We start from the raw sequence: 16,232 nt of genomic DNA, 5'->3' as shown, positions 1-16,232 counted from the left end.
GCGACTGGCGTTATGCCATATTCGAACTCCTTCCCTCATGTTCTTCTCCCGGATCCCCTTTTTTCTCCCCGTCTACATCTATCTATCAATCAAACTCCATCCTAGATCCCCTTCTCTTCTTTTGTCGATCTTCCATTTCTTTGTTCGATACTTGCCCACCTCTTACTACTTTGTGTCACTCCATATCCTCCTCACCCAGATTCCTGTCCTGTTTGTTTATGTAGTAGTTTTGACAAGTTTTTTCGGTGGTTTTTTTTCTTGTTTTATTATGTGTTTCCTTCACTGTTTTTCTCCGGTCTTATGTATTGCTTCATCAATTTTCTTTTCTTTTTGCTTTTTTAACACGTGGCTACATCTGATATAAATATTGTACATTTTTGTAGAAACATGTAATATTTTTTATACACATTGAACATTTTCTAAATACATGATGAACCTTTTTTCAAATACATATTTTTAATATGTGTTAAATATTTTTAAAATAATTGTTGAACATTAACCTCTTTGAATGCTACAAAACATTGTTTTTATATAGTTTAATATTTTTTTAAAAATTATTTGTAGAAAATGAAAAACATATTTTGGAAACACATGAACATTTTTGAATTTTCACATATCTTTCTTAAATGGTGTGAAATATATATTTGAATTATGGGAACAATTTTTTTACATTGCATAACATTTAATAAAACATTTTTTTCCTAAAAACTGAATTATTTTATATACGTTTTGAAGAAGTTGTGTGAATTTTTATTTAACATTACATAACTCTTTTTTGTAAATGTCACAACTTATTTCAAAACACGTTAATATTTTTTGATGTATATATTTTTTATTGCCATTAAAACTGGTTGAAAGTTGGGCAAACATTTTTTTAGCACTGTATAAATATTTTTTTAAAACACTTCATAAAACAGTTAAATATAAATGTTTATTTTTTCCGATATTTCAAAACAGAAATATAAGTATAAAATAAAGAAAAGAAGAAAAACAAACGAGCAAACAGAGCAGTGTCGCACATAGTTAGCCCAGTTAGGGAGCGCCGCGGAGCGATGCAGGTGACACTGCACTCGGGATCGCTGTAAGCGATACATAGCCGCACCGCCCCGTGCACAAATCGCAGCACCCACATGAAACAAGAAACTGTCGCCGATTGTTATTCAAAAAAAGAAAAAGAAACTGTCGCCGATTAGAAACATAATGCGCTCATGGTCAGCTCACGCACATATTGCAGCACACATGATCCGACCAACGGTGGTTAAGGTGATTGAGACACAACTATTTCTCAGCTAGATGAGAAACAGGAAAACTGTTTATCCTCGACATACTTTAGGAACTTCAACACCTTTCTTTTCTTCATCTTTAGAAATTTTCTTCTGAGAAAATTCTTGTTCTTTTTCCTAAGGATACATTCTAGTATATTCCATTTTGGTGGATAATTTTCATCCACTCAAACATCTTGCTCCCAAGTATTTTATTTGAAATTTCAAACTCATTTTTGATTCACAGCTCGAGAAAAAAAAAGACAAATCACGATCAGGTTGAGAAAACAAGTACTCCTACCTCCGGATATCCGCTAGCCAAACGCCGAATGCCAAAATGATACCTACTCAAACGGCCATATTCATGCCACATGCACGTTCTTCTCCACAGAATTTTTCAGCACGAGAAACTTTTCCATATCCGTTGTTTACACTCGTGTTTTTACGTACATGAATATTTCATTCAAACGAAGGGTTGACCGAGAGCAACGGACGGACACCCAACCAACCATTAACCCATCAACACCAAGGAGCACAAACAAAGCATCACCACCACGCATACGCTGCTCCTCTGTGATCGAATTGCCTCCCACACCACACCCAACGGAATTACAAAAGAATCAATGTACACCATCAGAGTCAACGGAAAGAGCACACGAAATGTTCCGGCGTCGACGTCGTCTGGGTCATGGCCGCGCGGCCGTCGTGGAGGCCGCGACGTCATCCCGCACCTTCCGCGTCGACCCGGCTCGGGCCCATGGCATCGTCCTGGCCAGGAGCGTCTGCCACCGCCGCTCGCCGCTGCTGGCTCCTCCGGCGTCGCGGAAGCTGCCTCCTCTTTCTCCCACACCGCACCCTCCTCCGCTCAGGCTCTCCACAGACGGCCTCGCGCAGCACCTGCTGAGCACCTCCTCCCTCACGTGCTGCGGCAGCCGCAGCGTGAACCTCTCGTGGTCCTCGCAGTCGCACTGCTCCGCCGAGTGCCCCGTCGAGTGCGACCTCAGCAGCCTCGCCGCCCGGCGCTCCCTGCGCAGCTTCTCCAGCTCTGCGGCCTCCTCCTTCCGGTCGTCCTTGTCACTGTCCTCCTTCTGCTCACCCTGCTGCACCGGCATCGCCACGACGGCATGCGGCGGCGAGGAGGGCGCTGGGGCGGCAGCCGGTGGCGGTGGCTTCTCGAGGTTGGCGCGGCACAGCGGGCACGTGGTCCGCGTCTGGAGCCACGGGTCGATGCAATCCGGGTGGAACGCGTGCGAGCAGTGCGGCAGCAGCCGGAGGTCGTCGGCGTCCTCGAACTCCGTCAGGCACACGGCGCACTCCAGCGCGCCACTGCCGATCTTGTGCTCCTTGATCTCCCTGTACGGCACGATCGGGAACGTCGCCACCACCGCCGGGTCCAGCCCGCGCTTTCCCCGCCTGGACACCCCGCCCGGCGCGACGCTACCCTCCTGCGGCGCGCCGTGGTCCTCGACGAGGCGGCACTGGGTGACGTACGCGCAAAAGAAGAGCAGGAGGAAGAGAACGCCGATGGCCACGGCGACCACCGTGATGATCATCGTCATGGCGCGCCCGAACGGCGGTGGCTTCATCTGCGGTGCCGGGCCGCGCGGCGGCAAAAGCTGAGCCGTGCTTGTGCCGGCGACGAGGATGCAAAGGACGACGAGGAGATGCGCGCGCACCCCCATCGCCACAACCACAAGCCCACAACCACTCCGGTCTCTTTTGGTTTGTAAGAATGTCATAGGATTTCTATAGGATAAGATTTGCATAGAAAAATTTCTTTTAAAGCCTTTTTGTTTGTAGAAATGGATTTCTATTCCTATATAGGATAGGAATCAATCCTTCACATTTTGGAGGAAAAAAAATATTAGCTAAGACTCAATGGAAAAATTTCTATCCTATGCATTAAATGACATCTCTTTCTCTATAAAAATTAAGATGCATGTCATCTCACTTTTTATAATTTTCCTATTCCTATAACATTTCTATCATATGAACCAAAAGAGGCTTGAACTGGCAAACGAGGAGGTGCGGCATGTAGTGGCGTGTTTTGACTTTTGACCCAAATGGATTGGTCGTCCTTCCTCGATTTTTTTTAGGCTGGCCATAGTGTAGGGAATCATCGATTATTATGCTGAATGTTGTTGAGCGTGATTACTAATTCGACGTGCTTTAACTTCCCACAAGCACAATGTCGTAGAGCCTGGACACGAACCAGGTGAGCTACTGTGCAAGCCCATGATCAACTGGCAGAGTGTCTATACTGCACTGAATGTTAAAGGCCGAAGAGAACAACTAACTCAGGAGTATCCCTTCCCGGAGCCTCTGGTCATTTTTGGGCACTCCTTCAGGATTTTATTCCTACTTTATTTTTCTGTACGTGTTTCGGCTGAAATAAGACCGGAAGCTCCTATTTAGCGCTTTTACCATCCCATGGTATATGAAATAGTATATATACTTAGAATGATATATGAACATATTTAAAATGATAAAATAGTATATATACTATCACATGGTAGCATATGGAACATGAGGGTCACTACCCCGGGCGAGCGCTATATAGAATTGTCGCCACAAATTCCCACGATTGCGTGACCATTGTGTCAAACACGTCGTTACAAGGGATTTGTGATTTCATTAGTCTTGATTCCGTCTTGGAAATGGGAGCTCGTATTTTTTTCGAAAAGGGAGAGCTCCCCGGCCTCTGCATCAGAGTGATGCATACGGCCATTTTATTAACCAAATAAAAAGGTTCCAACAAGGTTTCGAAGCCTCGAACTGTAGAAAAAAAAGGACAGCAAGCTCACACAGAGCCAAATAGGGCTAGAAACACAAACTAGCCAAGAAAAGACGCCACAACTGGCTGGCTAAAGATAGATATGTGAACTAATAGCCTATCCTATTACATGACCGCCATTCAAACCGGTTGAAGATATCCCGAGCTATCATCTCCCAGCGGATAGATCCTGTAACCAAATGCTCCCTGGCCCCCATCGGAGTGAGTAGCGACCACGAACGGATCAGTGCCGTGGCTCGAAAAATAACCTGCAAAAAATGAATACGTGATGTTCTGTTAAAAACCAAATCATTTCTGCAATTCCAGATAGTCCACATCAAAGCGCAAACTCCAACCCGAATGTGTCTCGCTAAGTCAGACTCAATCCCATTAAGCCATGTCCCAAATAACGCGTTGACAGAATTCGGTGGAGTAATATTAAAAGCAATGTGGACCGTCCGCCAAAGGACTTTGGCCAACGGGCAATCAAGAAAGAGGTGTTTGATCGTCTCATCCCGATCACAGAAACTATACCTAGTAGGTCCTGTCTAATTACGCTTTATCAAGTTGTCCTTGGTTAAAATAACTTGTTTATGAACAAACCACATAAACACTTTTATTTTCAAAGGAACTTTGACATCCCCAACATTCTGGGAGGTAGGAATGGAGTTCGAATTAATAACATCAATGTACATTGATTTAACTGTGAATACTCTCAACCTAGTCAGTTTCCAGCGTAATTCATCGCGTTGTTGAGAAAGCTGAACCTCCATCAGTCTCCTAACTAGACGGAGCCATTCTTCCCAACAATTACCCGCTAGCGACCGTCTAAACTGAATATTAAGGAGGATAGATTGAAATACCGTTGCAACGAACACCTCACGTCGTTGAACAATACGATACAAAGACGAATATTGAATGGCCAAGGGTGTCTCGCCGAGCCAAGTATCCTCCCATAAGCGCGTACTAGCGCCGTTTCCAATAACAAACTTTGTTCTATTAAACAAGGATTGTTTGACTTTCATCAGTCCTTTCCAAAAAGGCGAGTCAGTCAGCCTGACTGTGACCCGGGACAAAGTTTTTGTCTGGAGGTACTTGCTGCGAAGGATTTGCACCCACGTGGCATCAGTCTCAGATGAGAGCTTCCACAGCCACTTACTAAGAAGGCATCTGTTCTTAACCTCAAGATTCTCAATACCAAGACCCCCTTGGTCTTTCGGTCTACAGATGATATCCCATTTAGCAAGCCGATATTTTCTTTTAAGTTCATCACCCTGCCAAAAGAAACGTGATCGATAGAAGTCCAGTCTTTTCCTAACACCAACTGGGACCTCAAAGAACGATAAGAGAAACATAGGCATACTCGTGAGCACCGAATTTATCAGAATTAATCGGCCTCCGTATGACATGAGCTTACCCTTCCAGCAACTCAGTTTCTTCTCAAATCGGTCCTCGATGCACTTCCATTCTCTGTTTGTCATCCTACCATGGTGGATTGGAATACCTAGGTTAGAGAAAGGTAAATCCCCCAACTCGCACCCAAACAATTGCCTATAAGCCTCCTGTTCTTCTTTGGCTCTACCAAAGCAGAACAACTCGCTCTTATGAAAGTTAATCTTTAACCCGGTCAATTGTTCAAAAAGGCATAACACCAGCTTCATATTTCTCGCCTTGGCCAAGTCATACTCCATAAAGATGATTGTATCATCAGCGTACTGAAGGATGGATACACCTCCATCAACGAGATGAGGTACCAAGCCACCTACTTGACCATTCTCCTTAGCCCTTTCTATCAAAATTGCTAACATATCCACCACAATGTTAAACAGGATAGGGGACATCGAATCTCCTTGTCTAAGGCCTTTATGTGTCTGGAAGTAATGACCTATATCGTCATTCACTTTAATTCCCACACTCCCTTTTGAGTAAATGATTCAACCCGTCGGCGCCAGGCTTCATCAAAACCTTTCATACGCAATGCCTGTTGGAGGAATGGCCATTTGACCTTATCGTACGCTTTCTCGAAATCCACCTTAAAAGTTACTCCATCTAATTTTTTGGAATGGATTTCATGGAGCGTTTTATGAAGGACGACCACCCCTTCAAGGATGTTTCTGTCCGGCATGAAAGCAGTTTGGGATTGTTGCACCACAGAATGCGCAATCTGTGTGAGCCTATTAGTCCCGACCTTGGTGAAAATTTTGAAACTAACATTGAGGAGGCAGATCGGCCTGAACTGCTCAATTCTCATAGCATCCGTTTTCTTTGGAAGCAATGTGATAGTTCCAAAATTCAACTGAAATAAGTGAAGCTGTCCAGAGAACAGATCATGAAACATAGGTAACAAATCCCCCTTAATAATGTGCCAACACTTTTTATAGAACTCGACCGGGAATCCATCTGGTCCGGGAGCCTTATTGTTTTTCATCTGTGCAATAGCATCAAACACCTCGAGAACGGGGCGACCAGAATATCATTATCGGCAGCCGATAGTTGAGGTACATCCTCAGTCCTGGACTCATCGAGGGACACACAATTATCCTGCGGAGGTCCAAATAACTGCCTATAATACTCGGTAATATAGGTTTTTAGGTTATCTTGTCCTAAAATAGTGCCCTCATTTTGTTCAAGTTGAAAGGTTCGCTTCTTTCTGTGCTTACCATTAGCAATCAAATGAAAGAATTGAGTATTCGCGTCCCCTTGGACCACTTTGCGGACCTTAGCCCGCAAAGCCCACTTCAATTCTTCTTCGCGGAGAAGTTCTTTCAACCTCTTCTCCGCCTCAGTTTTAACCTGAAGCTCAGCTGGCAGCAAAATCGTGGATTCGACCTTTATGTCCAGGGCCTGTATAAGAGAAAGGAGCCTATCCTTTTCAATCTTATACATCCCACTGAGGTGCTTATCCCAACCCCGTAAGAAACTTCTCAAATTCCTAATCTTATTCTGCCAACGCTCGACCGCAGTCCTACCTCCTGCACCCCTAGCCCATTCCCTGGCAATCAAGTCCAAGAACCCCTCGCGTTCGAACCAGGCCATCTCGAATGAAAAGGTGTTTTTATTTCCCACTGGTTTGGCTCCCCTGAGTCCACGAACAAGGGTGTGTGATCGGATATTCCCCGCGAAAGAGCTTGCACCGTAACAAGAGGAAACTTCTGTTCCCACTCCACGCTCGCGAGGACTCGATCGAGTTTTTCGTATGTCGGGTTTGTCATAGCATTAGCCCAGGTAAACTTTCTACCAGAAAGCTCAATCTCCCTCAGATCCAAGCTTTCGATAATGGTATTGAACATAAACGACCACCTGCCGTCAAAGTTATCATTATTCTTCTCCTCTCTCCTCCTAATGATGTTGAAATCACCCCCAACTAAAATTGGAAGCTGCTCTGACCCACAGATTCGAACAAGGTCCGCCAAAAACTCCGATTTAAGCTCGGGTTGTGCGGCACCATAAACCTATACCAAAGCCCAGTTGAAACCATCAACTTTAGACCTGACTCGAAACTTTACTGCGAAGTCGCCCATCACTACACTTCGGACTTCAAGCGAATCGCATCCCACACCCAGCAAGATACCACCCGATCTTCCTCGCGGAGGGAGGCAATGCCAATCGAAATCAACACCACCCGCAAGAGAGGAAAGAAACTGGGGCGCAAAGTTATCTCTACCAGTTTCCGATAGAGCAATAAAATCTAAACGATGCTCCAGAGATGCCTCAGCAAGAAACCTTCTTTTAGCCAAGTCTTTCAGACCTCTGCTATTCCAAAAGATTCCTTTCATAATTCGTCATGCAATTTTTTAGTAGTCCGAATCCTAGCACTCCTACGAACTGCAGAAACGGGATAAATCTTTCGTTTTCACTTGCGCTTTGGTTTACTAGGCTCTGTCGCCCGGTCCTCATAACCGGGCTCAGCGGTACTAACGACGGCATTATCTAGGAGCATATCATCGTCCTCAGACTCATTATTGGAGGGTGCTAGATCCGCACACAGATTATCGAGCACTCTAACCCCTAATGCATCAATCTCATCATCATTCATTGGTTTAACCACTGCGAGATTATGAATAATCTCTAAGGCACGTTCCGCCTCCAAATCTAACAGATCATTCACCGAATTGGAAATCTCACTATCAGTAGCCCCTAGTGAAACTCCTAATTGGTTTGCATTATTTATAATCTCCTCATTAGAAAAATGCAATAAAGAATTAGAAATGTTGACAGACATACCAGAAGAGACCTCAGCATCATGAAGCTTGGCCGCCCTCATTGCGCACCGCTGCTGCATGTCATCAACCTCCGGAAGCTCCTGAATGCGAGCACTCATCCGTCTCCCCGTCGAGACCGGGTCAGGTATCCCGCCAAAAGCAACGACCTCCTCCCTAGTAAAGCCTCGCGCTAAATCCCTCAAAGGATCAACCAACGTTACCGGAGGCGGCGGCTGCGGGCTCCCATGCCCCTCAGACAAGTGCCCCACACCAAGGCCCAAGGCCACGGGCACGTCAGGAGAGAGGATGGCGGGGGCCGCCTGCCCGAGCCCTCCTCCCGCCCCACCCGCCGTCGCAAAGTGGAGCGCCGTCGTCGTAGGAGATGCGGTCCTCCTGACCGCCGAAGAGGAAGGAGGAGCCAGGGCCACCTGCCCCAGACCCCCTCCCTCCAGCGCTACTGGAGGCGCGGGCGCCGTCGCCACGACCGGAGAAGAAAGAGTCGAGGCCGCCTGCCTCGGGCTCCCTCTCCCAGCGTTGGCCGACCCCCTCAGGACAAGCGTCACCGGCGTCGGGATAGGGAGGGGAGAAGGCGAGGCCACCTGCCCCGAACCCCCTCCCCCAAGCCCCAGCTCACACGCAGTCGTCATCACCGGAGCCTCGACCACAGGAGAAGCAAGGGAAATAGAGGCAACCTCCGGCTACCCCTCCCCAACTCCAACCAAAGTCCTCGCCGACGAGGCCCTCACCAAGCGTCCAGCCAATGATCCGCCAGCCCCCTCAAACTCCAACAAAGGGAGCGCGCGCTCAAACATATCCTCAGAATAAACCCGGCCACTCCAAAGTCTGGGAGGCGCTAAGGCTGGCTCAAGGGACCTAAAACACAACGAAGTCATAGGCACCGATGGTGAGGCTGCCGGCTCAACCCCGGTCCCATCCCCGAGCAACTGAGCATTTGGGCGAGAGCCGTTAGACCCCTCTCGTGTCAACTCATCAGTCGGTGCCCCCTTGGCTCTCGCACTGCCGCCACCCTCGTGCATATCAACATCATTCCCATTAACCGCATCAGCAAACAGATCAGTGTCCTCAAACTCGATCTCGAGCGGGAATACCTCTCCCCTATAAGTCCAGTTGACCACATCAGGCACGAACTCAATATCCAGAACACTCACCAAAATCCGGGCCACCCCATGAGCACGGGTAAAAGCCATATCCACTCTCTCCGTCTTCCCAACCATAATACCCATACTGGCCACAACTCGAACATCCTGCAAAGGCTTAGATGGAGCCCCTGAAAACCGCAACCAGACCTGCGTAAGCGGCTTTCCCTTAGGCTCCACCTTCTTCCACTCGTGAAACTCCAGAATGCACTTAGTTCCAAGAACTCTACACAAGCCAAAGCTCAGCAATCTCTGCAAATCATCCACAGTGGGGAAATCAACCTTAAAAACATTGTCCTCGAGAACAACCAGCTCCCAACGAAAGGAAGTGAAGGGTTTCTAAAACCGATAAAAATAGAATATAAATGTTCCAAAAGGTTCCTGAAATTGTTTATATTTTTTAACCACTGTGATGAAAACCTAAGGCTTCCCCGAGGAACAACATTTTCATAAAGACGACCAAGCATTTAAAATATCCACCTCTTTTCTTATAGGTTACTCATGAATTATTTGGTAATGCAGAAACATACTTCCTATTTCAGGCCAGACACACAACCGACAGTCATATGATCAAATATTGTAGTATGAGTGGATGTTGTGGATGGCATCCACATCCTTAAGCAGGGACCAATCTATTAGTTGTTTTATATAGTCGAGGTACTAGTTTATGACAATCTAGCATACTTGGAGATGGTGTGATCATAACTTAATTTTTCATTTTTGGTGCTATCTATGATTTTTCTTTGTGTACGTCATCTTGGGAGGTTACCTTTTCTTGTGGGGAATTTCGTAAGTCAACTTCGCCAACCGTGTCAAGGACATGTGTGAAGCTAGTAATGGACCAGTGCAATCACCATTCTGTCGCAATACTAATTTCCTATTCATTTGAAGAAACTTTCTAAATCCTCCAAAAATGAGTTGGCCAGAGTCAATCTTCATATATTAATGTTGAATTTGCTAATGAATTTAGTCCAATGGAGGAAACAAAAATATAGATAGTTGAGCGTTATCTCAGCAACACAATAAGGATCGAATGAAAGGTGAGAGCAACATTGAGATATACACGGAAGGGCATCTCACAGTGAAATAGGTAGTCTCCCCGTTACTCACACACACACGCGCGTTATTCTTGTTTGAAACTCACTCCGGAGGGGGTGGGTAGGGTTTGGCGATCGTGGTGTGTGGGGGTTCCATCCGGAGGGGGTGGATCGAGGGAAGTCTTTTTTGGTTTTGCAGCAGGAGGGGTGGTCGGAAGACAAAAAACCTTGACCAACAAAACCGTGAAGAGGAGGCTACCAAGTCCTAATTAAAGATTGATCATTATTTATTCCTTTCCATATAAAAGTTACCAAATACTACCAAAAATTGATTGATCTTATTGACAGATAAAATCGGTTTAAATAGATCATGGGTAAAATCTGGTTTAAATGTGTTGGCGCGATAAAAATGGTGGGAAAGGATTAACCGGAGAAAGACGAGACTACCAACTCTTCCATTAGGAATAGCGACCATTAAACGTGATTGTGGGGTCACGCCTACGACATAGGGTAGAAAGCAACTTATACGAAGGAACATATAATTATACAAAACAGAAAAGGCATATCACATATAGCAGGAAATAGATCAAGCCGAAAATGAATGGTGAGATCCAGGGGACATATGTCCCCATAGACCATTGGGTAAATCACATAAAAATAGATATCCATATTGCAGACTATGAAGCACCCAAACCTAATGAGGTATTATGATGCGTATCAGTCTGAATGGAAGATTAGGATTCCGCTTGAATTTATGGACTCGGGATCTCTTAAAGGACGACACATCATTGACGAGGTCTTGCTTGTCTGTGTGGCTAAACAGATGCTATCAGTTATTGCCTATCTACATAGCTAAAAAATTATTCATTAAGATATTAAACCACACAACACTCTGGTTGATGTTGCTAACAGTGTAAAGATTGCATGCTTACCTCGACGGCCTGCAATACTTCAGAGCAAACATTCTTCTACCTTAGCTCGGGCAAGATCGACCCACAAGGCATGAATGGGACGTGTACGCATCGGGTATTTGGTCATTCGGATTAACTGTCTTAGAGTTGTACTTGGGCATATATCCCTATGGCGAGAAGAAGCAACTAGAAGGGCATGGAGTGATAGCTACCGCAGAGCGTATCTGTTATACTGTTCTGCCTCAGCCACCATCAGACAATACATCTCCCGAGTTAACAAAATTTCTTAGCATCTGCTTACATAAGGATGCCAGAAAGCGCTTCAAGGCAGCAGTAGGCTAGTTGGCGTTCGAATGTGAGTGGTACTGGGTCGGCCCAACATCGCTTGCATCCAGCAATATGCTAAAAAAACAAACTCGAAGAAAAAAAATCTTCACCCAATGGTCTATGGGGACATATGTCCCTTGGATCTCACCGCGGTCACTTTGATCTGTTTTATACGAAAACAATGCTATTTGACCCTTATTTGAGTTCAGTATTACTTGAGAAAAGAAAACGTAAATTTCAAAAAAATAATTCATGATTTTTTAAAAAAGTTCATGGATTTTGAGAAAAGTTCACAGATTTTCGAAAAAGTTCACAAGGTAGGAAAAAAGTTCATCAATTTTTTTAATTTTTTTTCAAGAATTTGAAAAAAGTTCCCCATATTTTTTAAAATAGTTCATGGATTTGAAAAAGGTTTCAGTGATTTTTTCAAAAACAAAGTTCACAAATTCGAAAAATGTTAACCAGATTTAAAAAATCATTTATTTTGATAAAAAAGTTCATGTATTTTCGAAAAATAAAAAGGAAAAACCAAGGAAAAAGAAAAAACAAAGAAAAAGGAAAAATAAAAAAAATAAAGGAAAAAGAAAATAAGAAATCAGAAAGGATGTAACAAAATTGTGCAGTATTTGTTCCTGCTGTTTGTCTTTTGAATTATTTTTAACTGTACTTATACAAGTATGGGAAAGAGAGATGGTTTTGCATTGTTCCCATTCAGTATAGAATAGTGTAGATATCAATAGCAGAATGCACGGTAATATGGTATTGCTCACATGTGTTTGGGCACTTCTTGTCATTGTGACGATCCTTTTTCATGTAAATTCCACAGCTAAGCACACACATCTGGTGTAACGGGGACTTAAAAGTCACGCTGATTAAACATGTAGTTTCAGATTGGATGAATATGTTGAGTGCATTTCGTTTTTCCATTTTCAATTTTGGTGCTATGTGTGAATTTTCTTAGTGTAACTCTATCTTGGGGGGATTACCTTTTTTGTTGCGGGAAACTTGGGAAGTTTTTTTGTTTTTGTGGCAAATTAGGGAATTCAACTTTGATAGCAATGTGGTCTCAAAAAATTTAAAAACTCCACTAACTATGTCAAACATATGTGAACCTAGCAGTGGAACAGTGCATGCATTATTTCTCAGAATATTTATTCCCCGTTCATTCTTGAAGGAACTTTCTAAACCCTACAACAAATGAGTATGAGTCAATCTTTCATACTTTAGGGTTGACTAGCCTTGCACTGGTCCCAAACGCCATTGGTGGTAGAGACTGAATGCGCGGAGATCGTCGCTCTCATCAATGATGGGGCAGTAGATCGGTCTAGAAACATGCACCAAGTTGCAGAAATCGTTGGCCTGATCAAGGAACAGTAAACTCATGTTGGGAAGATCAGTCGTACACAGAACAAGGAAGAGACATAATAAGCGCGACACACGGCTGTGAGTGATACACAAAGGTATCTCACAGTGAAATAGCTAGTCTCCGCGTCACTCACAGACACTTGTGTAATGAAGCCCTTTATTAGTTGTCCCTAATAGTACATGGAAACGTAAGAACAAAACAAATGCAAATAAAAGAAAAGAGAACGACGATAGCTTGGGCTCTCGGTCTGCTTTGATTGGACGGAGAGGCTTCATGGGTTTGCGTCACCGTAACCGCTTCCACCGCCTGTGCCACCGCCGGTTCCACCATTTTTACCACCGCCCTCGCCGCCACCATTACCGGAAGCATTTGCATTTGTATAGGAGGCATCACCGTCATTATTCGCCTCGCTGGATCCAGATCCGGTGCCGCCACCTGTCCCAAAGCCAGCGGAGTCAGCCGGGCAGTCGTCGTCGTCGTCGGCGGCCTCTCCACCACCGCCGCCGCCACCGGAACCACCTGCGCTTGTACTCCCACCATCACCACCATAATTTGATGATCCTTGGCTCATCTGGCCAGAGCTTGAGCCGCTGCCGGACCCAGCGCCATACCCAGTACCATTATACCCTGACCAACCACCCCCGCTTCCGCCGCCTCCAGCACTTGCATGGGTTCCTCCGCTTCCACTCTGAGCAGCTCCCTGGCCATTCCCGCTTCCTCCGCCGCCGCCGTTCACCGCTCCTCCACCCTCTCCGCCTCCAGTGCCTGTTCCCTGGGAACTAGAGTATCTAGATACCCTACCAGCGCTGGCTAATCCAACGCTAAACAGGACAACCAGGCTAAGCGATATAAGCTTAGTCCAAGACATTATGAATCAGTGTGTGCAGTACTGAGTGTGTGGGATGGTGCTAAACAAGACATCGCGTGGGCATTTATAGGGCTGGCTCGAAGCAGCTGCCACATGCAGCTATACCTTTATCTTAATGGCATTGGCTTCCACGTTACTACTAGTACTCGGAGGAGATCTGCGGATCCGTGGACTTTGATGCTGCAACTAGGACAGTAGATGTGATCGTATCCATGGACTTTCATGCAGCAACTGGAGCTTCTATAATCGAGCGCATCGAAAATTTGGATCTTGCTTAGTTCGAGCCTGCCGGGCGACGACTTACGACTTCCTCACGTGATTTGATCGATCTAGGCGATCACAGGGAATCCTTTGACATTGTGCACTTAATGTCACTTAGCCATTATAACGAAGAACACCGGACAGCAAAAAAGGGGAAAACAAGATACACAAAGAACAGTAAGTATACCGTATGTAAGACATGTGTTACTGCTAATTACCAAAAGAAAATCCTGTATGATCTTGCTTAACTAATGACAAAGATAAGGATTTCGACACATGGACAGTGACTCGCCTAACCGTAAGGTGCATGATGCATTACATTAACGGAATAGCTCCATTTCTGGACGGCATCTGCACGATGGTAGGATCTTAAGTTCCTTATTTACGAAGGAATTTAATCTAACAGTGATTAGCTAGTGTCGTGCATGCATTGGCCGAAAAATCGTCGGCTGTGTAGCACTCCTCTTACACTAAATACTGGTGTTCCTACGTAGTAGTTCCTATAAGCACATGAGCTAGCCTGGCATGCGGAAAATGGAACTCTGACTCGTTTTGGTCTTCGATGCATGCAGTTTGAGAAATGCTTCTAGTTCTAGCTATCTAGCTACCAGGCGAGTAGAGTTAATCTTCGGTTAAAGGAGGAAGGAGAGTGTTGACTTAGATTAATTGCCAGATCTAACTAGCAAGCCATCTTAGTTGACGTGATCCGATCTTTAATGGTTTAGTATCAAAAATATTGTATCTAATGGTAGCTCTCCTTCCAATTCACTTCGATAGCATTGTAGTTCTTGACTTGCGAAATGCACATGGTGGCCTCGAAATTAGCATCTTTGAACTAGTCTCTCTTACTAGTTAATACTATTATTCCAAATTTAATTGATGATGTAAAGTCGACTACTTGTGACAGAAATCTGTTGACATTTATGTATGTGATAAAACGTACGAATTTTACAGATTGATAGTAGAACTTTGCCTAACAAAAGATTGCACAAAACATCGGGTAGCTCCCGTGATACTGCGCCACACGGGCATCCACCGTCCATCGCACACTGCGCCATCAGACTGCTTCCTGCTAAACTCACTTAGTCATGTACCGGCAGCTGAAGCATCAATGTTTTTGCTAGGAGTAAGGTAGCTACACACAGTAGGGGACATGTACTAAATCACATTATTAGTTTTTTCATGCAATAATATGGTATGGTTGGCGCGATAATATGTTTTTTTCTTGCAATTTTTTTCTCACAAAAATTTATATGATTTATTGAGCAACTAGTGCGAAAGCCGTTGTGCGTTAGCGCATCCGTTTTCTTGCTTCATTTTTATACGATTTTCTGAAGAAATTTACAGGGATCTTAACATGGAAATGTGGGCGAGGAAAAAAGGGTAAAAATAAACCAGGTCCACTTTCCTGCAAAATGCAGATTCCCTTGCATTTTTTCTTGCAAAATGCATCTTCTCTTGCATCTTACAAACAGGTGGAGGGAGGGAAGGGAAAGGTTGTAGAACATGCAACCGTACTACGCAAATTAATGCTATGTGCTCTATGATGATATCTGCCATGGCTTCTGACACCTTCCTGCTATCTATCGCCCATCCGTCCCTATACGGTTACCTGTATATTTTGAGTGTGCGACAGCTGATTACACTAATGTGCACATCCTTGCATCTAGATCGGGTGCTTAACCATGCGCCAGGCGATGTGCATTCGCCAGTCAGAAACAATGAGGCACCACACACGATGGCTACCAGATCCTCACTCATAGTAGAACTTGTAAAACGTTAACTGCAGTGCTATTGACAGACATCTACCAATTTTAGGATGGATGGAGTAAACAACTATGGTAAGACTTTGACTCCTGCCATTCCCGAAAATAAGGCTCACACGCATTCTAAAATTTAATTTCAACCATAAATTACATCAATACCATATGTTTTATGACTTCATGACTATACCATTAAAAACTTCTTTCGAATACAAATTCAATCGTATAATTTTCGTCACCTATAACTTACATTTGGTTTGTCTAACTTATGACCAAAGTTCAATCTTGAAATGCATGCGTGCCTT

General features: G+C 44.6%; 2 protein-coding genes across 2 annotated transcripts; both read right to left on the bottom strand.

Annotated features, from left to right (window-relative positions):
• Positions 1-1,831: 1,831 nt before the first annotated feature.
• Positions 1,832-2,999, bottom strand: LOC123057707 (E3 ubiquitin-protein ligase ATL6-like). Its single transcript, XM_044480623.1, has one exon. The coding sequence runs from the start codon at positions 2,942-2,944 to the stop codon at positions 1,949-1,951; it is 996 nt and encodes a 331-aa protein (XP_044336558.1). The 5' UTR covers positions 2,945-2,999; the 3' UTR covers positions 1,832-1,948.
• Positions 3,000-13,174: 10,175 nt separating this feature from the next.
• LOC123057706 (putative glycine-rich cell wall structural protein 1) lies at positions 13,175-13,933 on the bottom strand. Its single transcript, XM_044480622.1, has one exon. The coding sequence runs from the start codon at positions 13,901-13,903 to the stop codon at positions 13,307-13,309; it is 597 nt and encodes a 198-aa protein (XP_044336557.1). The 5' UTR covers positions 13,904-13,933; the 3' UTR covers positions 13,175-13,306.
• Between the last annotated feature and the right edge of the window lie 2,299 nt (positions 13,934-16,232).

Source organism: Triticum aestivum, chromosome 3A, assembly GCF_018294505.1.
Source record: "Triticum aestivum cultivar Chinese Spring chromosome 3A, IWGSC CS RefSeq v2.1, whole genome shotgun sequence".
Classification (NCBI taxonomy): Eukaryota; Viridiplantae; Streptophyta; class Magnoliopsida; order Poales; family Poaceae; genus Triticum; species Triticum aestivum.
The sequence above is the reverse complement of the archived record's forward strand: the minus strand, read 5'-3'. Positions and strand labels throughout refer to the sequence as shown.

Bases quoted from the DNA above. Each gene is read 5' to 3' on its own strand.
- LOC123057706 (XM_044480622.1), bottom strand. From the start codon at position 13,903: ATGTCTTGGACTAAGCTTATATCGCTTAGCCTGGTTGTCCTGTTTAGC.
- LOC123057707 (XM_044480623.1), bottom strand. From the start codon at position 2,944: ATGGGGGTGCGCGCGCATCTCCTCGTCGTCCTTTGCATCCTCGTCGCC.